The 23031-nt window shown below is 49.5% G+C and overlaps 3 protein-coding genes across 3 annotated transcripts; all 3 read right to left on the reverse strand.

The window, feature by feature from the left end:
* Positions 1-1165, reverse strand: LOC139835302 (uncharacterized). Its single transcript, XM_071825180.1, has 4 exons — positions 1063-1165; positions 767-982; positions 578-698; positions 1-298 (listed from the first exon to the last, which is right to left on the reverse strand). Exons 2-4 carry the CDS (start codon positions 974-976, stop codon positions 225-227), a joined length of 405 nt encoding a protein of 134 aa, XP_071681281.1. The 5' UTR covers positions 977-982; positions 1063-1165; the 3' UTR covers positions 1-224.
* Positions 1166-1354: 189 nt separating this feature from the next.
* Positions 1355-2499, reverse strand: LOC139835774 (uncharacterized). The gene is made up of 5 exons (XM_071825639.1): positions 2367-2499; positions 2065-2272; positions 1777-1971; positions 1525-1696; positions 1355-1431 (listed from the first exon to the last, which is right to left on the reverse strand). Exons 2-5 carry the CDS (start codon positions 2269-2271, stop codon positions 1355-1357), a joined length of 651 nt encoding a protein of 216 aa, XP_071681740.1. The 5' UTR covers position 2272; positions 2367-2499.
* Positions 2500-14096: 11597 nt separating this feature from the next.
* On the reverse strand, positions 14097-15971 carry LOC127335485 (uncharacterized protein At4g06744). The gene has a single exon (XM_051362138.2). The coding sequence runs from the start codon at positions 15831-15833 to the stop codon at positions 14502-14504; it is 1332 nt and encodes a 443-aa protein (XP_051218098.1). The 5' UTR covers positions 15834-15971; the 3' UTR covers positions 14097-14501.
* Between the last annotated feature and the right edge of the window lie 7060 nt (positions 15972-23031).

Below are 23031 nucleotides of genomic sequence, written 5' to 3' on the forward strand. Positions count from 1 at the left end.
AAAATTCCAGATTTTTTCTGTTTCTCATTAATCCCTGCATATACAATTCACAAATACAAATATATATCCAGATCCATATATAGCATAATATATAGAGTATTTGCACATCATCAACAACAAAGTTCATACATAATATAGTCCAACAAAGTCCATACAATAGTCCAACAACAAAGTCTCCAACATAGAATGATCCAAATAGCACAACAAAGTTCATACAACCAACATCAACCTTCTCCATTTCCGTCTCCACCTCCTTGTCCTTCTCCACCTCCTTGTCCTTCTCCACCTCCTTGTCCTCCTACAAGTTCATTGATGCATAAGTGGCATGGAATGACTAAAATTGACATGTAAGACATGGAAGAACTAGAATTGACATGAAATGGCTAAAATTGAACATAATCGCTAGAATTGACATGAAATGGCTAAAATTCAACATAATGGCTAAAAATGACATGGAATGAGTAAAATTAACATGGAATAGCTAAAATTGAACATAATGGCTAAAATTGACATGGTTGAATGGCTAAAATTCACAAGTGACATGGTATGGAAGAATTAGATGTGTAGGAGAACTCACCTAGAAACTGCTGCAGGCTCCGGATGATGCCCGTATTGTTGACGGTCAAGCCAGGTGTCAGCGGGCTCTGACTTGGCGCTTGCTGGAGGAGCGCCATCACAGCCGGATCGGGCGTGGGGATCTGCAATATCCAAAGTTCGGTTAGACAACAAACAAGATTGAGACGGAGATATTAAGTTAACCACTTACAAAATGTGGGAACATAGGAGGACACGACGTGCTAGGACCACTACTCCCCGGTGGTGAAGTCAGCACGGTCTGGTTCATGAACATCTGCTGGAACATCTGCTGCTGTTGTTGCATCTGCTGCAACATCTGCTGCTGCATCTGCATGTTCTCCCTAAGCTGCTGCTGCATCTGCATCTGCTCCTCTTGGTGCCTCCGTTCCCTTTCTTCCATCTCCGCCTACGTTGTGTTGCCGCGATGTCGATAACATTGCAATGGAAAACATGTAATGAAGCGTAGAGGATCGACGAAGAACTTACCCGTAACTTCTCCACAGCTAGGTCCGAAGCCCGTGGGCGGGTCTCTACCCGAGGCTGCTCGCTCGTACGCCCACGACGGATCTGGCGTAGAGATGGAATGGTCGTTGGGCCGACTAACCCGTCAGCAATCCATAGGCGGCCACTCTTCTTGCCTTGTCCCGCAAGCACCGCAACCTCAACGTCAAAGTCTTCGGTGGTTGGGTCGGCATCTTCGCCGTGCTTGTCCTTGAACTTCGAGCGGTACGCGCCACACTGGGCCTCCGCTAGCCCGTTGACCCACACGGACCCCGTTTCAGGATGCGGCTCCCTCCTGGTCTTGGACTTTTGGAAAAGGCCAAACAAGTTTGGTGTCACGCCTGTCTTCACTTCCTGCAAAAGAGTACATGCAAGTAAGTGAAGAGGGACACCCTTGCGGGGCTAACAATAACATGAAACGAAAGAATGAAGAAACCATTTGCTCACCTCTTGCTGCAAGGTAAGGGCCAAGTTCTTGCTGCCCAGGACATGTGATCCACCTCCCATCTCTAAACGCTTCGCTTGCCCTCCTCGTGCTTAGGGCGTACTCGGGGGATGTCCACCATATGACCATCGCAAGAAAGCACGCCTTGTCTTCCCCGACGTACTGAGGAGGGTTCTACATACACAAGATAGACCCATTATTAGAACATAAACTACATGAAAATGCGGAAATAAAGAACACATCGATGCTAATACCTGCAGGTACTGCCACGGTGCCATGAGCGTATCCCGACAATCAGCCTTACTCATCCAAACTTTGCGCTCGGCGTGCCAGTCGCGGACGCACTGGACACGTGCCTCGTAGTGCATGCCAGTCACCCTCACCCTGCACAACTCGTGTAAGATAACGTCGCACGCAATTTCCTTGCCCTCAGCCCTCGTGAAGTATTTCTGCAACCATGCACATAGGTAAAACAAGAGGAATTAGAGCAACTATTGGTAGTCAAGAAGTGTTTGAATGCTAAGAAGCCAAAAGTCACGTACCCAGAAGTGGCGGACAACCCGCTCTTGCATGTTGGCGCACTTGCCGCTAGGATCTTCCGCGTAGCTGTAGTGCTTCCAAGTCCAAGCCACATCGCGGCCACCACTAGGGAGATTGACAATCCCAGGGAAATGCTTCCTAATTAGGCCTCCAAGGATGTTCGAGTACTCACGTGTCGGGAGCCTCCTCGGGTCACCATACTTGAACATGCTGCACAACGAATTGCCAAAATCAGTATGCATGTGATAAAAAATTTGTATAATGATAAAAATTTCAATAATGGAATGCCAAAATCAGTATGTACCTCTTTCCAGCGGGCACGAGAACAACATCGCGGAAGGCCCAAGTTTTTAGCTTGGGGAGTTTCGTAATCCCGCGCTTATACGGCTTCTTGTCCCGTGGTTCCAGCCTCTCCTCGGCTGCAACGTACACCTCCTCCTCGGGCGGATACCAAGCTAGGTCTTTGTTTAGCTCCTGCGGCAAACCCCCCAACCCCTCATCCTCCTCAAGCTCCTCCCCACCGTCCTCCCCACCGTCCTCCCCACCGTCCTCCCCACCATCCTCCTCATCCTGCCCACCGTGCTCCTCACCGTCCTCCTCGTCCTCCCCACCCCACTGCTCCTCGTCATCATCCTCGGCTGGGGGAGGACTAGGGGAAGGGGTCTGAAGTCGCCGTGGCTGGGCATTCTTCATACGTGGTGGAGGGCTAGGAGGAGCGCTAGGAGGACGTGTCTGCGACGACGAACCACTCGAAAGTCCCACAAGCTCAGCCACGGCCTTGATCTTCTTTTTGAAACCTCCCTTTCTTTTTCTTGGCGGCATGTTTCAATCACCTGCAAACACAATGAAAAGAGTGGTTTATTAGTATGCAATGTAAACAGATGAATATTAGTGAAATCAACAATAAATAGCACATAGTTCAGTACATAGATCATAGTTTATTACAAATAGCACATAGTTCAGTACATATGATAGCCTCACAATTACAACTACATAGATCAAAGTTTATTACAAATAGCACATAGTTCAGTACATAGGATAGCCTCACAATTACAACTACATAGATCAAAGTTTATTACAAATAGCACATAGTTCAGTACATAGGATAGCCTCACAATTACAACTACATAGCACATAGTTTATTACAAATAGCACATAGTTCAGTACATAGGATAGCCTCACAATTACAACTACATAGCACATAGTTTATTACATAGGATAGCCTCACAATTACAACTACATAGATCAGTAGCCTATGTCGACATCCGTAATCGGACCACATGTTTCATCATCATCAGGCTCAGCGAACCAATAATCATCGATGAAACCTGGAGGTGGTCCATTTGGACCTAGGTCAATGCCTGCTTTGAACGCCTCGAGCAAACTTAGGTCTTCTACGGCACACACATCCTCAGCTTCATATTCTTCATTGTCTTCCTCCATAACCGCATCTTCTTCTTGCTCATCGTCTACGACCATGTTATCAACAACGGCCGACAAGTCGATAGTGAAATGACCGGGGAGCCCTTCTTCTTGATAAAAATCAACACTCCTTGTTGAGGGGTCTACGTGGCCGGTAATCATCCTTGTTTGGCGGGGGTGGCCTAATGCGTGAAGGAACCGTCATCACAACATCCCATCCATGTAGACGTTTGGTCGGGTTTCGGCACGCGTACGGGAGATAGAATACTTGGAAGGCTTGGGTGGCCAAAATGTACACGTCCTCTCCCTTATAAACAGAGCTTCTTTCAACTTCGACCAATCCAATTTCAGGATCCCGTCTCACGCGGCGTGGGTCGAACCAATGGCATTTGAATACGACGGGATTTAGCCCTTTGTCAAACCCGTAATTCAGCTCGTATATACCCTCGACTCTTCCATAGTAATGGAGTCCATCATCACCTTGACATACCACCCCGCTATTTATTGTCTTCTTGTTTGGACGGCTTGTTGTGTATTGATGGAGTGCAGACGATACCCGTTCACGTCATAAGAATTGAACGAGTCGACGGAATGGTTGAAGCCCCTAGCAATTTTTCGTAGCAAGGGATTCATGTCTTTGTCGATTCTTGCCTACAAGATTAGGACGACAAGTTTAGAACAAGAAATGTCGGCCGAAATGTCGACGGTGTACAAACAAATTTGGATAGGATAGTACCAAACCACAGAACCAGCTACTGAAACCGTGACCGCCGCCCTTATCGAAAATATCCTTGGATTCTTCCGAGGTAGGATCCCTGTGGGTATACCTCCAATATTTAGTCGTGAATTGTCTACAACAGTGAATGGAGGAAGAGTTAGCCACGAACATACGATGAATGTTTGCGAATAACTAAATGGTTAGCACTTACTTGATGTACGGCTTCACTTCCACCATGGTGTTCAAGACATATGAGTGGATCAACTCCCGCTCATGTAAATTCGTTGTGTACGGCTTCGAGCCACTTGACTTGCCGCCAAGCCCTATGAAGATGCTAAGCTTGGGTACATCTTCATTGTTGGCGGCATTGTAACAGGAGGACCGGGTTGTGCTTTGTGGGAATGTTGGGATCATAGTGCTTAGTGGTGAAGTTTGCCACCTCCACGTTCAGGACTGCCTCGGCTATGGATGCTTCGATCTTGCATTTATTGCCAGTCATCTGACGAAGCTTTTGTGTTTCTCTCTCGGGACCAAACTGCCAACGGCCCCAATTCGGCCCCCCCTTTAAGCATTCCTTCGCGAGGTGGAGGATCATATGTTGCATCGGATTAAAGAACGCTGGAGGAAAGATCTTCTCTAGATCGTAAAGCAACATGGGTGCCTGTTCATCCAGCTTCTCAATCACTTTAGTGTCTAACTCCCTAGCACAAATCTGGCGGAAGAAATAACTCAACCTCGCTAGCACTCGCCAAGTCTTCTCAGGGACATAGCCTCGAATCATCACCGGCATTATCCGCTCAATCCATACGTGGTAGTCATGACTCTTCAGTCCTTGTACTCGCAACATTTCAATGTTAAGACCCTCATCCAATTGGCTGCGAACCCATCAGGGAAAAACAAGGAGTCCTTCATCCATTGGAAGACCTCCCTTTTTTGGGCCTTTGTGAGGCAGAACGGAGCGTGTGGCTTAGTCCAAGTTTTTTTGGCACCTTGAGGTGGCTTCATGTTCAACTACGGCCCTATCGCACAACTTTTCTTGGTCAATTCGAGCCTTTATGTTATCCTTCGTCTTCTCGGTGTCCACTATGGTGCTCCAAATGGCTTCACCGATATTCTTCTCGGTGTGCATTACATCAATGTTATGCGGGAGCTCCGAAACTCAAAGTAAGGAAGCTTCCGGAAGCACGGCTTGTGGGTCCATTGGTGTGTCTCCCCATATCCCAAGAAACCATTCCCATCGGGGTTAGGGTGAGAGCGTCTAACTCGGCCTTGGTTTCTGTCCGGTCTTCGGAATTGGCTTCGGTGCATGGACAACGCGGCCTTGTTTGAAGCTCTTTACATCACTCCTGTATTCATGACTCTGCTCAAGGAACTGTCGAGCTTCATCAAAGCAGGAATACTTGCCACCCTTGTTTAGCCAGAAGAAAGTCACGGCTTGCACACTCAGGACAAGGCCACTTCCCATGTGTACACCACCCGCAGAACAAAGCACGTGCCGGCAAGTCATGCGAGACGTGTGGTACCGGACATACATATCGAAGTGTTCCTTCTTTGCCGCGTCATAAGTTCGGATCCCGCGATCTTCCCAGCCAAGAAGCAAGTCATCAATCGGTGGTTCCAGATACACGTTCATGTTCTTACCGGGTATTTCGGTCCTGGGATTATCATCGACACAAACATGTACTACGATCTCGTGCGAGACGCCGGGGGGTAGGTTCAGGGGAATAACAAACAACGGCCAACAACTGTATACCGCAGCCGACATACCATATGGATTGAACCCATCGGTTGATATCGCAATTGCTACGCTCCTCGGGTCACCGGCTTTCAGGGATATTTCTTGACAAAGTTCTTCCATGCAGTACCATCCGACGGATGTATCATCTTGCCACTGTCTGGTCTGATCCCTTCTACAGCCCACCTCATCTGCTGGGCAGTATCCTCGGTCATGAAGAGCCGCTGGATCCTCGGTAGGACTGGAAGATAGCGGAGGATATTCTTGGCAACCGTGGTCTGCCTCTTCTGACCATCACCATTGGTGTCAACCTCAAAGTACCTAGAGCTTTTGCAATGGATGCAATAGTTTGTGTTAGCATGCTCCTCTCTGAATAGCATGCATCCCTTTGGACAAGCGTGTATCTGCTGAGATGACATCTTGAGGTCACTGAGCAATTTTTTCGAATAGTAGAAGTTTTGCGGCAAGAGGTGCCCTTTCGGCAGAATGCGCCAACGAGGACCAGAAGTTCATCGAACCCATCTCTGCATGCATTCTGTGGCACTTAAAGGCCAAAAGGCGAGCGATGGCATCTAGTTGGGTAACATACGTATTTACGTGTAGGGGTTTTACGAAGCAAACAAAGCCTCGTAATACTTCTTTGTGTTTTCCTCCGGCTCCTCACTTGTCTCCGCATCCCTAGATGTCTCCGCCTCTACATGAGGGCTTTCAGGCACATTACCATTAGCCAAGTTCTCTAGGCACCTATCAAACCCAGTATCATATTCTCTCGTAGGCTGAATCTGCCGCACCTCCTTCCTAGCACGTTTCTTCGTCTTTTCTCCATGAAAAGTCCAAATCTTGTAGGACGGTTTGAACCCAGACTTGATCAGGTGAAGACTCATAGTTTCCTTGTCCTGTGTTTTTTGGTTGTTGCACTTACTACAAGGGCAAAAAACTGTTCTGGGTTTGCTAGGGATGTCAAACGCCCTGTCCACGAACTGCTTGGTCTTTTCTCCCCATTCCTCAGTATATTTCCACGGACCAATTCTGCCATCGTACATCCAGTCACGATTATCCATCCTCTAACCAGCACCAAAATAGACAAACTTAGAATTTATATCAAACATGATCCGCATTTTAATTTTTCCTTTTTTACGCATGCATCAACCTGAATCTCTACTAGGTGGGCTCCTAGCAGCCGCCGGATCCGTAGATTGAGTACGTTCTCCCTGCTCTACCCTGATCCGAGTCAGGATTTCGGCAGCACCTCCCCGCTGCTCTCCCGATACATGTCTCGCCAAAAAGCCGAGAGGGGTGTGCATCCGGAGAACAACGGGGAGGCGCTGCCGAAATCCTGACTCGGATCGGGGTAGAGCAGGGAGAACGTACCCAACTACGCATCCGCCGACTGTCCCGATAAATGCCGTAAGAGTTACGCTTCATAATATGCGAGACCACTAATGCATATTTATCCGCGTAACCCTTACGGTCGGGAAGAGACGCCTAGGTAAAGCGACATACTTGGTGATCTAGACCCAAAAAAAACCTAGGTACGAGAGAGGCGAATGGATTCTCACCCTCGAAGCTTGATCGACAGCCGGCGAAGAAGACCAACGACCCTCCGACAAAATCCCCTCCAGGAAAACGGACTCTCTGAGCAACGCTCCTCAAGCACCGCGACAACACCAGCCCCTGTGTCCACCTCGAAACATCGTCTGCATATCGAGAAAACTAATTAGTATAAATACACTATTTCTAACAAATTGTGCCCTAAATCCCATTTCTACCCTAAACACTAGTATACCGGCTGGCATAATATGTTTTAACTACAAATTAGCATGCATAATATGATTTAACTACCATAAATACTAATATGCATAATATGATTTAACTACCATAAATACAAATTAGCATGCATAATATGATTTCACATACCGGCTGGCCGCCGGCGGGTGAGCAGCAGCGACAGGTGCGGGGGCCGGCAGGTGCGGGTGAGCGGCAGTGGCACGGGAGCAGCAGCGGCCACGGCCGGGGAGCGACAGCAGCGGCGGAGAAACAGCGGCGGGGGAGCGGCAGCGACGAGAGGCCGGACGAGGAGCAGCAGCGGCCGGGAGAAGCGATGGCGAACAACAGCGCCGGGGAGCGGCAGCAGCGGCCGCGGCCGGGGAAGCGGCGGCGGGGAGGTCGTGGCGGGGAGCAGCAGCTGCCGCGGCGGGGACCGGCGGCGGCGGGGACCGGCGCGGCGGGGACCGCGGCGGCGGGGACCGGCAGCGGCGGGGGAGGTCGAGGCGGCGGCGGGCGGGCGTGGGCGGCGTGTCGGGCGGCGGGCGGGGGAGGTCGCGGCGGGGAGCAGCCGCTGCCGCGGCGGGGACCGGCGGCGGCGGGGGAGGTCGAGGCGGCGGCGGGCGGGCGTGGGCGGCGGCGAGCTGGGTAGGAGAGGGGCGCGTGCGTGTCTGTTTTGTGTGGAGGGGGAGTCGCGCGCGCCCGAACCCTTATCCATGGCCTTTGCCGTGCGAGCCGGCTTTGCCGTGCGGCAAAGCGTCTTTGCCGTGCGCAGGGAGGCATTGCCGTGTGCTTTTGCACGGCAAAGATCTTTGCCGTGCGCCTTTGCACGGCAGAGGTCTTTGCCATGCGACAGTGCACGGCAACGATTTTTTTTATTCAACTTTTTAGTTTAGGGTGTATATATGCATCCTGGTGTATAAACATCGTGTCCAACTAATTTTTACCACAAAATTTTATGTATTTGGGATATCATTTGTGATAGGTGAACCTCGCGCGGAGAAATCTAGGGGTAGACCCCCCGAGGCACGCAGACCGCCGTTATCGGGGGGGAATGACCGCCGGGGCACCGGAATGCCACCAAAACTTGCAAGTGGACCTAGGATATGTGTGAAAGTGTGTTGAAAGGTGTGATTCACCAAATGGTGCAAGTCATAGCTCCCATGTGTGAGATTCCTCTCTTTCGGGCTAACACTTTGAAGATTCCTCGACTTGTAGGCTGAAGTGTCCCGCTGCGGGTATACCGGTGGCTATAATTTGCCAAAGTGTGCCAAACCTAGCTTTCCATGTGTATATGTCCTAAACAAAACTAAACCTATCAAAAAGTATGTTTGTGGAACCTCGCGCGGTGAAATCTAGGGGGGTAGACCCCCCGAGGCACGTAGACCGCCGTTATCGGGGGGGGGAACGACCGCCGGGGCACCGGAATGCAACCAAAACTAGCAAGTGGACCTAGGATATGTTTGAAAGTGTGTTGGAAGGTTTGATTCACCAAATGGTGCAAGGCATAGCTCCCATGTGTGAGATTTCTCTCTTTCGGGCGATAACACTTGGAAGATTCCTCGACTTGTAGGCTGAAGTGTCCCGCTGCGGGTATACCGGTGGCTATAGTGTGCCAAAGTGTGTCAAACCTAGCTTTCCATGTGTATATGGACTAAACAAAACTAAACCTATCAAAAAGTATGTTGGTGGAATCTCGCGCGGAGAAATCTAGGGGGGTAGACCCCCCGAGGCACGCAGACCGCCGTTATCGGGGGGGGAATGACCGCCGGGGCACCGGAATGCCACCAAAACTTGCAAGTGGACCTAGGATATGTGTGAAAGTGTGTTGGAAGGTGTGATTCACCAAATGGTGCAAGGCATAGCTCCCATGTGTGAGATTCCTCTCTTTCGGGCGATAACACTTGGAAGATTCCTCGACCTGTAGGCTGAAGTGTCCATTGCGGGTATACCGGTGGCTATAGTGTGCCAAAGTGTGTCAAACCTAGCTTTCCATGTGTATATGGACTAAACAAAACTAAACCTATCAAAAAGTATGTTGGTGGAACCTCGCGCGGAGAAATCTAGGGGGGTAGACCCCCCGAGGCACGTAGACCGCCGTTATCGGGGGGGAATGACCGCCGGGGCACCGGAATGCAACCAAAACTAGCAAGTGGACCTAGGATATGTTTGAAAGTGTGGTAGAAGGTTTGATTCACCAAATGGTGCAAGGCATAGCTCCCATGTGTGAGATTTCTCTCTTTCGGGCGATAACACTTGGAAGATTCCTCGACTTGTAGGCTGAAGTGTCCCGCTGCGGGTATACCGGTGGCTATAGTGTGCCAAAGTGTGTCAAACCTAGCTTTCCATGTGTATATGGACTAAACAAAACTAAACCTATCAAAAAGTATGTTGGTGGAACCTCGCGCGGAGAAATCTAGGGGGTAGACCCCCCGAGGCACGCAGACCGCCGTTATCGGGGGGGAATGACCGCCGGGGCACCGGAATGCCACCAAAACTTCCAAGTGGACCTAGGATATGTGTGAAAGTGTGTTGGAAGGTGTGATTCACCAAATGGTGCAAGGCATAGCTCCCATGTGTGAGATTCCTCTCTTTCGGGCGATAACACTTGGAAGATTCCTCGACCTGTAGGCTGAAGTGTCCCGCTGCGGGTATACCGGTGGCTATAGTGTGCCAAAGTGTGTCAAACCTAGCTTTCCATGTGTATATGGACTAAACAAAACTAAACCTATCAAAAAGTATGTTGGTGGAACCTCGCGCGGAGAAATCTAGGTGGGTAGACCCCCCGAGGCACGTAGACCGCCGTTATCGGGGGGGAATGACCGCCGGGGCACCGGAATGCAACCAAAACTAGCAAGTGGACCTAGGATATGTTTGAAAGTGTGGTGGAAGGTTTGATTCACCAAATGGTGCAAGGCATAGCTCCCATGTGTGAGATTTCTCTCTTTCGGGCGATAACACTTGGAAGATTCCTCGACTTGTAGGCTGAAGTGTCCCGCTGCGGGTATACCGGTGGCTATTGTGTGCCAAAGTGTGTCAAACCAAGCTTTCCATGTGTATATGGACTAAACAAAACTAAACCTATCAAAAAGTATGTTGGTGGAACCTCGCGCGGAGAAATCTAGGGGGGTAGACCCCCCGAGGCACGCAGACCGCCATTATCGGGGGGGAATGACCGCCGGGGCACCGGAATGCCACCAAAACTTGCAAGTGGACCTAGGATATGTGTGAAAGTGTGTTGGAAGGTGTGATTCACCAAATGGTGCAAGGCATAGCTCCCATGTGTGAGATTCCTCTCTTTCGGGCGATAACACTTGGAAGATTCCTCGACCTGTAGGCTGAAGTGTCCCGCTGCGGGTATACCGGTGGCTATAGTGTGCCAAAGTGTGTCAAACCTAGCTTTCCATGTGTATATGGACTAAACAAAACTAAACCTATCAAAAAGTATGTTGGTGGAACCTCGCGCGGAGAAATCTAGGGGGGTAGACCCCCCGAGGCACGCAGACCGCCGTTATCGGGGGGGAATGACCGCCGGGGCACCGGAATGCCACCAAAACTTGCATGTGGACCCTGGATATGTGTGAAAGTGTGGTGGAAGGTGTGATTCACCAAATGGTGCAAGGCATAGCTCCCATGTGTGAGATTCCTCTCTTTCGGGCGATAACACTTGGAAGATTCCTCGACTTGTAGGCTGAAGTGTCCCGCTGCGGGTATACCGGTGGCTATAGTGTGCCAAAGTGTGTCAAACCTAGCTTTCCATGTGTATATGTACTAAACAAAACTAAACCTATCAAAAAGTATGTTGGTGGAACCTCGCGCGGAGAAATCTAGGGGGTAGACCCCCCGAGGCACGCAGACCGCCGTTTTCGGGGGGGAACGACCGCCGGGGCACCGGAATGCCACCAAAACTTGCATGTGGACCCACGATATGAGTGAAAGTGTGGTGGAAGGTGTGATTCACCAAATGGTGCAAGGCATAGCTCCCATGTGTGAAATTCCTCTCTTTCAGGCGATAACACTTGGAAGATTCCTCGACCTGTAGGCTGAAGTGTCCCGCTGCGGGTATACCGGTGGCTATAGTGTGCCAAAGTGTGTCAAACCTAGCTTTCCATGTGTATATGACCTAAACAAAACTAAACCTATCAAAAAGTATGTTGGTGGAACCTCGCGTGGTGAAATCTAGGGGGGTAGACCCCCCGAGGCACGCAGACCGCCGTTTTCGGGGGGGGGGGGGAACGACCGCCGGAGCACCGGAATGCCACCAAAACTTGCAAGTGGACCTAGGATATGTGTGAAAGTGTGGTGGAAGGTGTGATTCACCAAATGGTGCAAGGCATAGCTCCCATGTGTGAGATTCCTCTCTTTCGGGCGATAACACTTGGAAGATTCCTCGACCTGTAGGCTGAAGTGTCCCGCTGCGGGTATACCGGTGGCTATAATGTGCCAAAATGTGCCAAACCTAGCTTTCCATGTGTATATGACCTAAACAAAACTAAACCTATCAAAAAGTATGTTGGTGGAACCTCGCGTGGTGAAATCTAGGGGGGTAGACCCCCCGAGGCACGCAGACCGCCGTTTTCGGGGGGGGAACGACCGCCGGAGCACCGGAATGCCACCAAAACTTGCATGTGGACCCAGGATATGTGTGAAAGTGTGGTGGAAGGTGTGATTCACCAAATGGTGCAAGGCATTGCTCCCATGTGTGAAATTCCTCTCTTTCAGGCGATAACACTTGGAAGATTCCTCGACTTGTAGGCTGAAGTGTCCCGCTGCGGGTATACCGGTGGCTATAATGTGCCAAAGTGTGCCAAACCTTGTTTTCCATGTGTATATGGACTAACCAAAATAAAACCTATCAAAAAGTATGTTGGTGGAACCTCGCGCAGTGAAATCTAGGGGGGTAGACCCCCCGAGGCACGCAGACCGCCGTTTTCGGGGGGGAACGACCGCCGGAGCACCGGAATGCCACCAAAACTTCCATGTGGACCCAGGATATGTGTGAAAGTGTGTTGGAAGGTGTGATTCACCAAATGGTGCAAGGCATTGCTCCCATGTGTGACATTCCTCTCTTTCAGGCGATAACACTTGGAAGATTTCTCGACTTGTAGGCTGAAGTGTCCCGCTGCGGGTATACCGGTGGCTATAATGTGCCAAAGTGTGCCAAACCTAGCTTTCCATGTGTATATGTCCTAAACAAAACTAAACCTATCAAAAAGTATGTTTGTGAAACCTCGCGCGGTGAAATCTAGGGGGGTAGACCCCCCGAGGCACGTAGACCGCCGTTATCGGGGGGGAACGACCGCCGGAGCACCGGAATGCCACCAAAACTTCCATGTGGACCCAGGATATGTGTCAAAGTGTGTTGGAAGGTGTGATTCACCAAATGGTGCAAGGCATAGCTCCCATGTGTGGCATTCCTCTCTTTCAGACGATAACACTTGGAAGATTCCTCGACTTGTAGGCTGAAGTGTCCCGCTGCGGGTAACGAGTGGCTATAATGTGCCAAAGTGTGCCAAACCTAGCTTTCCATGTGTATATGGTCTAAACAAAACTAAACATATGAAAAAGTACATTGGTGGAACCTCGCACGGAGAAATCTAGGGGGGGTAGACCGCCGGGGCCCATATATAGACCGCTCTTTTGGGGGGGGGGGGGGGGGGAAGACCTCCGGAGAACTTTAAACCCAGCCAAACTTTCATTTGGACCTAGAATATTTTTGTAGGTGTCGGGTCAGGTGAAAATATGCAACAAATTGCAACAAAAATGTGGGGCGATAACACTTAGCAGACACCGAACCCCCGTTAATTTGCTCCGAAACCCTGATATGTTGGGGGGAGGGGTCGATGAAGATGTAGATTACTTGTTTTATCGGTATACAGATTGTATTAAGTAACACTAACAAATAGTCTACAAAAAGTAAAAACTAATTTTACAACAAATATAAGTATTAATATAAATATGAATACTACAAAAGAGGGGAAAGAAATGAAACTGTACTCTGTGCCGTGCAAAAACGCACGGCAAAGGTGTGGCCTGCACGGCAAAGCCGTCGTTGCCGTGCCTGCATCTTTGCCGTGCGCCTTCGTGGCCTCTTTGCCGTGGGGGGTTACTTTGCCGTGCGCTATCTGGCTGCTTTACCGTGCGGGTATGCTTTGCCGAGTGCCGAGCTGTATCTTTGCCGTGCGCCTTTTGTTTGCCGTGCGTCGTTCCCCTGCTGCACGGCAAAGCTGTCATTGCCGTGCGCGCGGCGCACGGCAAAGAACTGCCTCACGGCAAAGGGTCGCAAAGGCACACGGCAAAGAGGCGCGCACGGCAGTGAGACTTTTTCCCGTAGTGACAATACGGAGTAGTATATCATATGCATCCGTGTACCTGACTTAAAGTTGACCATAGTGTTGAATGTGAAAAAGGAAATTTATAGGAGGTGTTGCCATGCATAAACAGTGATTACAAGAAGGAAGGAATTGCCCAAAGACGAAAGTTCCAAGATAGCTGATGCAGCGAAAGGAAATGAAAAGAGGTCGCGCAGGAGCTTCCGGACACGGCCAATCATCAGCAACTGAAGATTCTTTGCCATGTGCTGGCGGTATGGAAAAGGGAGCAGAACTAGAAAAATACGTACACACGACAAACAATATCAACACAACAACCGGGGAATGCATCGCAACTAGCCAAGCAGCTGCGTCGCGTAGCGTACGTTCACGAGGCGCACAGTGCAATTCCATCTTCACTTTCGAGTTTTTGGAGTTTCAACGCATGTATCCTCGGCTGCCGTCGGCAGCTGAGAGCCTAGCTTGGGCTCACGGTTTCAGCGCCGAGTAGGTCCGGTACTTGGCCTCCTCCGCCGCCGCCTTGGCCTCCTCCGCGGCGGCGTCCACACCGTAGCTCTTGTGGTAACACGGGACATGGGTGCTGACGGGACAGGTCATCTTGGTCCTGTGGAAGAACCCGGCGCACTCGTCGTGCGACCGCTGGTTGGGCGCATAAGGGATGCAGTTGCGGTCGACGTTGAGCTTCCCCTGCTTGATCAGGTCCCAGCAGCACGCCCCGAGCCCCGTGAAGTAGTTGCCGGAGAGCGTGAGGTTGGTGAGGTGGCCGTCGTAGGCGAGGCGGCAGAGCGCGTCGGGCACCACGCCGTAGAGGAGGTTGTTCGCCAGGTTGAGCTGCTCCACCTTCCGCAGGCACGCGTAGGACGCCGGGATGGTGCCCGTGAGCTGGTTCGTGCCGGCGTCGATGACGGTGGCCTTGGCGAGCAGGCCGAGCTCGTACGGGAGGCAGCCGCTGAGCTTGTTGTTGAGGAAGAGCACCTCGAGGAGCGTGTTGGCGGCGCGGGCGATGGAGGAGGGGATCGGTCCCGTGAACTGGTTGTTGGCGAGGGAGAGGTAGTTCACGGGGGAGTCGCCCAGGTTGTCCGGGAGCTTGCCGTCGAACTTGTTGTTGTTGACGAAGATGGCCTCCACGATCGGGAACGAGCAGAAGAGCCCCGCCGGCAGCCCGCCGAGAAATTTGTTGAACCGGATGTCGATGAAGGTGGAGTTGGTGAGCCCCAGCACGTCCGTCGGGAAGGGGCAGGGCGCGAGCTTGTTGTTGCTCAGGTCAAGCTCGTAGAAGTACTGCAGCGCCCTGAGGTTGGGGACGACGCCGCCGAAGTTGTTGGAGTTGGCGTGGAAGAGCGCGAGGTCGGGGAGCGCGTCCACGAAGCTCACCAAGGAGGCGGACTGCAGCATGTAGCCGTTGAAGTCGACGGAGGCGAGGGCCCGCTCGTTGACGTTGGGCGGTTTCTCGCAGAAGAAGCCCTTGTAGGAGCCGCAGACGTCGGTGCCGGTCCAGGTGTTGGTGATGCACTGGGGGTCGCTGGTAATCGTCCTCTTGAACCTCTGGATGACGAGGTACGCCCTGTATATCCGCTCGTTCTCGAAGTCGCATGCCTGCGGCTCGGACGACGGCGGCTGCTGCTTCGGGGGCGAGCTGCCTCCACCACCGCCGATGCCGATGCTGATCCCCCCGCCTTTGCCGATGCTGATGCCGATGAGGTCCCGCCGGCTGGCTTCGGAGGTGTGTGCCGCGAGCGCAATGCAGGAGGCCAAGAAGCAGAAGCGAGCGAGGCGGCTGCCGCTCAGCAGACCTGCCATTTTTGCCGATTACTCAAGGTGTCGGTGGAGAACAGTGCTTGTGTTTTGTGCTACACTGGTGTGTCCGGCCCGGGTAGCCGGCAAGTTGGGGGCGAGGTTGCAGGGCTCCAGAGGATTGAGTGGCCTGGTCCTCACTGAGGGACGTGTATATAAACACCTGTGCGGCTGCACGGAGCCAAAACAATGACATTTCTCGCCAAAGCGGCAGTTGGCATGTGCGCGCAAACCACCACCAGATGCTTCTGAAACCTGCAATTTTACCCCGCTGCTCTGGATTCGGGTTCCAACTGAATGAATGATCCAAGAGACTCTCATTTCTCTTCTCCCTTTCTCTCCTCTATCCCTTTGAGAGTCGCCTTCTTCTCTCCGGATCCTCTCCCCTCTCGTCTCCGGCGGCTTCGCCCTGCTGGAGAGGGTGGGTAGAGGAGGCCGGCCCCTCCCTGTGCATAGTAGAGGTAGGCTAACCGTAGATGTTCTTACCCATGTGGAGTATGACGATATGCCGAAGGGGAGCAAGCTGCTCAAGCTCTCGGGAGGCTTATGGCGGCTGGCGGCGGTGGTCTTCCTGCTCATGGTGCTCTGGAGGTTGGAGCCGAAGATGAGTAGCGCAGATCTTGCAGCCTACCCTCAAAATAAGCATGTGGTTCGTGTTCTTGCTCGGATTAGTTCTGATAGACGAGTTCTTGCTCTTCTTCTTGGTCGGTGTGGTGGCGGAAGGAAGAAATCAAGGGATGTTGCTCAAGGAGGATTCAGGTGGCTTTGGGGCTTTTCTCGTGCGGAACACATGGTGACCGCCGTCGTCGTCATGATCCTTGGCCACTATGGCTGCCCATCTTCAACCTCCACTTCGGAGGCCTTCTTTCGAATCCTTCGCTGGAGCTCGACGCCTCTAGGGAGCCAAGTGGTGCATCCTCGGAACCCTAGAAGTGGCCGGCGGCTAGATTGCTTTGTCAGAATGGAGATTTCGAGCAACCTTCTCTTTGATCTCGACGGCAACGCCCGGAGGTTGTCAGCGAGTGGTGGCAGAGCTCCCACTATACTCGATTGCCTTTCTCTTTTATCTGTCAGGTGGTTTTATGTAAAAGTGCAGGCCCTACTCTCAAATACTAGGTTCTTTAGTGTGAGTGTTGTAAAGGGTCTCTATGTAATTTGTACCCACCACGTGTTGGAATGAAGCCCCTGTGAGGTCTCCTAGACCCTGCTTTGTTCTTTGTTAAAAATCTGAATGAAGGATCTACTGAGCTCACGTCCGAGTGCGAGAGGAGCATAGAGGCCTCGAGAGAATTTGGTGGCTTTCACATGATAATAAAACTCTGTCTGTGATTATTTTTTCTTTGTCAAAGTAACAATAATTTCGTCAACATGGCAGTCTTACATACCGAGGTTCCGGTAAATGAACTGCAAACATTTGTATAAAATTTGGGATAAGCCATGTTGCAACTCATGTCCAGCACAGATCACGATGTAATCGAGTGGTTTGGTAATCGACGGAGAACTAACAAAATCATTAAAAAGAAACCTAGCGGAAGCGCCCTCTTTTCCCCCACCCACCCCCGTCGCTGACAGTAGGAGCCATCGGGGTTTGGTCACACGGTTGACGGCGGTCACGAGGTCTTTCCTCTTCGCGCGCTTTGGGCTGGATGGAGGCAGGAAACTAAATCGGTGCGAAGGCGAGTCGACGTGGTTTTGGTAGCATCTCTGGAGGGTGGCAACACTGTCCTCTTCCGGTGGCAGTGATGTCGCCCGGGAAAGGAAGGCCGGGACTCGGGATGCACGTCAGTGGTTTTCCCGGTAGTCTTGAGTCCAGGGTTGGGGCCTGATGGGTCCAAAAAGCAACTTGCTTTTCATTACATAAATATATACTTCTTTTGTCTTATTACATACTCTATCTAGTTTTTACTATGTCATAAAATGCATGATTAAAAGTCTTGCTTCATTTTCATGGGATATTTGCACAACTAATATTTTTATTAGGATTTTATCAAGTTTCCTTGTCTTTCGTGTGTGTAGGTATTGTGAACCTTTATGGCCAAAGCACTAGGAAATGAGCCAAATTGATCCAATATGGAGGAGTTACATGCACCAGGACTTCGCCATTTCAACGGCGAAAAGAACCCAAATTTTACATCACAAGATAGATCCAAGACCATGATGTTGTAGCCCTCTTCCGTATGAATCCAACGAGTTGAAGGAACCTAAATCAGAGTTCGTGTGAAGAAATGGCGCCCAAATTACTGCAGAATCCAGAAACTTTAACAACTAGTGGTATGGTCATCAATGAGCGTATCGGATGCTTGTACCACCCTCTGTCCGAAGTGTTAACTCAAACCGAAAAACATTTGTGAAAGTTCATAGGCCATATCTGGTGCGGGGTTACATAGAACGCGAAACCGACCACTGCGAGGTTATGAAAGGAGAGCAGAACCCTAGCCGCCATAAACAATCTCATTTCCATCTTGGCACGGCAGTGCCCTGCCGCCATAGATCTTCACCAACACCACCATCACACCATTGAATGAAGAAGAGAAGGAGACTTGGGAGAATTTCAAGCAACTTCCTGAGGTCCATCTACGGGGCAACAACAATGGATAAATTGCCAACATAGGTGGTGCTAATGGTCGAACAGTTCGTCGGTATCATACCACGCATTTGACCGAACATGCCCGCCGATGGGGGGGGGGGGGGGGGGGGGGTTCCGACCAGATGGGCAGCCAACTACGACGCTAGCGATGCGAGCAATGGCTCTCCCCAACCCAGGCACCGATCATGTACTCCGGCTAGTTGTGTCCCGAACATAGTTACTACGGCGAGGGGGGGAGCGCCCTAGGGCCGCAAAGAAGGGGAGGAGCGATTTCAGTCCGATGGATTTCGCTGTCCTGGTGGACGGGGCCACGTAGGTCATGCGAGCTGAACACACCGTGTCGTGTTGTGTCCGCGTGGACACATTCCCGACTCAAATTTAGGCCACGTTTGCGTCCCAGCAAACAGCCTGAGCATGGGGCCGCTAAACTAGGAACAGACCCAATTTTTATCCACGCAGGCACAAAAACTCACTTTACGTCCATTTACGTTGAGCCGTTGAAGATGGCCTAATAAAAACCGGAAGTCCTTGAAAGAACTGATGTCCCATCCTTCCAGCAGGGTAAAAGACGGTCTAGAGTGCTGATTTTTTTGTCATCTATTTGTTTCCAGATGTACGGAGCTCCGGCGAAAACTTGAAAGGAAAAGAAGAAGACTTGTCACATGGAACCTGCAGGATGCAGGAAATGCCAGCTACTCCACTGAAGTTTTTCCTGATCAATATGTGTCTCTTGTTGGCAGGAATTTGGAGCCAGTAAAAAAGATTTAAATATAGGTATGCGTCCAGTTGCATTCTTATATGACTGGCAGCTTAGCATTCTGAGGAAAAACCAAGTCTGAAAGAAAACGAGGGCTCCATTGCAGTCAGACATGATTTCTCCATATGCATGCTGAGTTTCTGCTACGTATGTATACTCGCTACTCGGTGGATTGAACATTTGCAAAGAAGTCATTAGATCTGATGTCAAGTCAGCCTCCACCTTGGCTAGCTCCATACGATTACATTCCATGCGTAATTTAGTACTCCCTCCAGTTCGTACTAGTTGTCACTAATATAGATACCTCTGATCCATATTATTTAATATTAATAAAGATATATCTAAACATATTTTAATCATAGATACATCTATTAATTTTAGCATCAAGTAATATGAATCGGAGGGAGTAGTAAAATGTGTCTAGATATTTTTTTTTTGAAAATGGGCACTTTATTACTTAATCAATCAATTGCACCCGGTCTCTGCATAATAAGGATGCACACAGCCGTTTGGGAGTCACAAAAAGTTCCGAAGAAAAAAGACGTAGGCGAACTACATATCATTCATGAGCAATTGTAGAACGCCTAAGATGATGGTGGAGACCCAATCCGTAGATTATGCTGCCATTCATGTAGGGAAAAAGTATCCCTCGCCGTATCCTTCAACCGTGTACAAACCTTCGTAAATAGGTCTCGATTCTCCACTCTCTGTAGCGCAGACCACGAACGGAGAATAGCGGTGCATCTGTATATAACCTGCAAAAGGGAGTAATTCTTATCATTAAAAACTTTGTCATTTCTACATAGCCATAGCGACCATATAACGGCAAGCGCTCCCACCCTAATAAGCGTTCTAAACCTGTGATCAATACCATGAAGCCAATTCCCAAAGATATTGGTTACACTGGTCGAAGGATACATGTCTGAAGCTACTTGGATGCATGACCATATAGATCTGGCAAAGCGGCACTTGAAGAGTAAGTGTTTAATTGTCTCATTGTGATGACAGAATACACACTTAGTACTCCCAAGCCAATTTCATTTCAGAAGATTATCTTTGGTTAGGATTACCCCTCAACGTAAATACCATCCAATTTTTTTTATTTTTAGCGGTATTTTCTTCTTCCAAATCTTCTTGTTCTTATCAACTGGAATGTCATGTTGGATAATTGCATTGTATAACGAACTTACTGTGAACTTCCCATTGGATTGTAAGTTCCAACGAAATTCATCCGGCCCTTGGAGTAACTGAATGGATTCCAAACGAAGAAGTAAGGAATTCCACACAATAAGCCTCTGTCCGTATAAATCTCGTCTAAATGTCACAGATGGTGGTGAGGTCGTCATTACTAGAGCAATGGTATCACTTTTACGACGAACAATGCTATATAACGCCGAATATTGTTTAGAGAGAGGTGATACGTCTCCGACGTATCGATAATTTCTTATGTTCCATGCTTGTTTTATGACAATACCTACATGTTTTGTTCACACTTTATGATGATTTTATGCATTTTCCGGAACTAACCTATTGACAAGATGCCGAAGTGACAGTTCCTGTTTTCTGCTGTTTTTGGTTTAAGAAATCCTAGTAAGGAAATATTCTCGGAATTGGACGAAATCAACGCCCAGAGTCTTAGAATTGCATGAAGCTTCCAGAACACCCAAGAGCCACCAGAGGAGGGCCCTGTGGCCCCCAGATGATAGGCCGGCGCGGCCAGGGTGTGGGCCGCGCCCCCCTGTTGTGTCGTCGCCTCGTCGACCTTCCGACTCCGCCTCTTCGCCTATTTAAAGGTCCCTGACCTAAAACATCGAGACGGAAAAGCCACGGTACGAGAAACCATCTAGAGCCGCCGCCATCGCGAAGCCAAGATCTGGGGGACAGGAGTCTCTGTTCCGGCACGCCGCCGGGACGGGGAAGTGCCCCTGGAAGGCTTCTCCATCAACACCGCTGCCATCTCCACCGCCATCTTCATCACCGCTGCTGTCTCCCATGAGGAGGGAGTAGTTCTCCATCGAGCCTAAGGGGTTGTACCGGTAGATATGTGGTTAATCTCTCTCCCTATGTACTTCAATACAATAATCTCATGAGCTGCCTTACATGATTGAGATTCATATGATGATGCTTGTAATCTAGATGTCATTATGCTAGTCAAGTGGATTTTACTTATGTGATCTCCGGAGACTCCTTGTCTCACGTGTGTAAAGGTGACAGTGTGTGCACCATGTGGGTCTCTTAGGCTATATTTCACAGAATACTTATTCACTGTTATGAATAGCATAGTGAAGTGCTTATTTATATCCCTTTATGATTGCAATGTGCTTTGTATCACTATTTATCTATGTGCTACTCTAGTGATGTTATTAAAGTAGTCTATTCCTCCTGCATGGTGTAATGGTGACAGTGTGTGCATCGTGTAGTACTTGGCGTAGGTTATGATTGTAATCTCTTGTAGGTTATGAAGTTAATTATTGCTATGATAGTATTGATGTGATCTATGCCTCCTTCATAGTGTGATGGTGACAGTGTGCATGCTATGTTAGTACTTGGTGTAATTGCAATGATCTATCATGCACTCTAAGGTTATTTAAACATGAATATCGAATATTGTGGAGCTTGTTAACTCCGGCATTGAGGGTTCGTGTAATCCTACACAATTAGTGGTGTTCATCATCCAACAAGAGAGTGTAGAGTATAGCATATATCTATTTATTCTGTTATGTGATCAATGTTGAGAGTGTCCACTAGTGAAAGTATAATCCCTAGACCTTGTTCCTAAATACTGCAATCATCGCTGCTTGTTTACTGTTTTACTGCATCTGTACTGCCTGCAATATTCCCACCATCAACCACACGTCAGTCGTAGCATCAAGCTATTTTCTGGTGCCGTTACTACTGCTCATATACATTCATACCACCTGTATTTCACTATCTCTTCGCCGAACTAGTGCACCTATACATCTGACAAGTGTATTTGGTGTGTTGGGGACACAAGAGACTTCTTGCTTTGTGGTTGCAGGGTTGCTTGAGAGGGATATCTTTGACCTCTTCCTCCCTGAGTTCGATAAACCTTGGGTGATCCACTTAAGGGAAACTTGCTGATGTTCTACAAACCTCTGCTCTTGGAGGCCCAACACTGTCTACAAGAATAGAAGCACCCGTAGACATCAAGAGGTCTATTCCCTAACCAAGAATCTTCCCAGAACCGTATCTGCGATCCATCCTTAATTGAAAAAGTACCAAATTTGAAGAAAAATTTCTTCGTTACCATTAGGCCGGCCCAGAAGTGCGAGTCCCCTGATTTCCATATGATTTGGGATAACGCTTTCTTGCCAATGTACTTTCTCTTAAGAAGGGTCTGCCATACGCCATCTTCAGTAAGTAGCTTGAAAAGTCATTTACCTAGTAAGGCCGAGTTCTTGACCGCAAGGTCATGAATACCCAACCCCCCATATCTAGGACGGCATACAACATTTCACTTAACCAATCGATATTTCTTTTTCTCGCTATCTCCTTGCCAAAAAAACTCTCAATCTATAATAGTCGAGTTTGTGCAAAACACCTTCCGGCAAGAGGAAGAAGGATATCATGTACACCACCATATTAGAAAGTACTGAATTAATGATTACCAGTCTTCCTCCTAGAGATAACACTTTACCATTCGAACTACTCAAACGTTTCTGAAGTCTCTCCTCCACTTGTTTCCATTCAGCTATTGTTAATATCTGATAATGAATCGGGATTCCCAAATAATTGATAGGAAACTGGTCTTGCCCACAACCAAACAGTTCCGTGTAATCGACAACTAAGTCCTGGGATTCACCAAAGCAGAACAATTCACTTTTATGGAAATTAATTTT

Source organism: Lolium perenne, chromosome 2, assembly GCF_019359855.2.
Source record: "Lolium perenne isolate Kyuss_39 chromosome 2, Kyuss_2.0, whole genome shotgun sequence".
Lineage (NCBI taxonomy): Eukaryota > Viridiplantae > Streptophyta > Magnoliopsida > Poales > Poaceae > Lolium > Lolium perenne.

Coding starts and splice junctions, on each gene's coding strand:
- LOC139835774 (XM_071825639.1), bottom strand. CDS start 2,271: ATGTTCAAGTATGGTGACCCGAGGAGGCTCCCGACACGTGAGTACTCG. Junction 1,972..2,064: donor GGGTTGTCCGCCACTTCTGG/GTACGTGACTTT, acceptor GCATGGTTGCAG/AAATACTTCACGAGGGCTGA. Junction 1,432..1,524: donor CCCTTACCTTGCAGCAAGAG/GTGAGCAAATGG, acceptor ACTCTTTTGCAG/GAAGTGAAGACAGGCGTGAC.
- LOC127335485 (XM_051362138.2), bottom strand. CDS start 15,833: ATGGCAGGTCTGCTGAGCGGCAGCCGCCTCGCTCGCTTCTGCTTCTTG.
- LOC139835302 (XM_071825180.1), bottom strand. CDS start 976: ATGGAAGAAAGGGAACGGAGGCACCAAGAGGAGCAGATGCAGATGCAG. Junction 699..766: donor CTCCTATGTTCCCACATTTT/GTAAGTGGTTAA, acceptor TGGATATTGCAG/ATCCCCACGCCCGATCCGGC. Junction 299..577: donor GAGCCTGCAGCAGTTTCTAG/GTGAGTTCTCCT, acceptor ATGAACTTGTAG/GAGGACAAGGAGGTGGAGAA.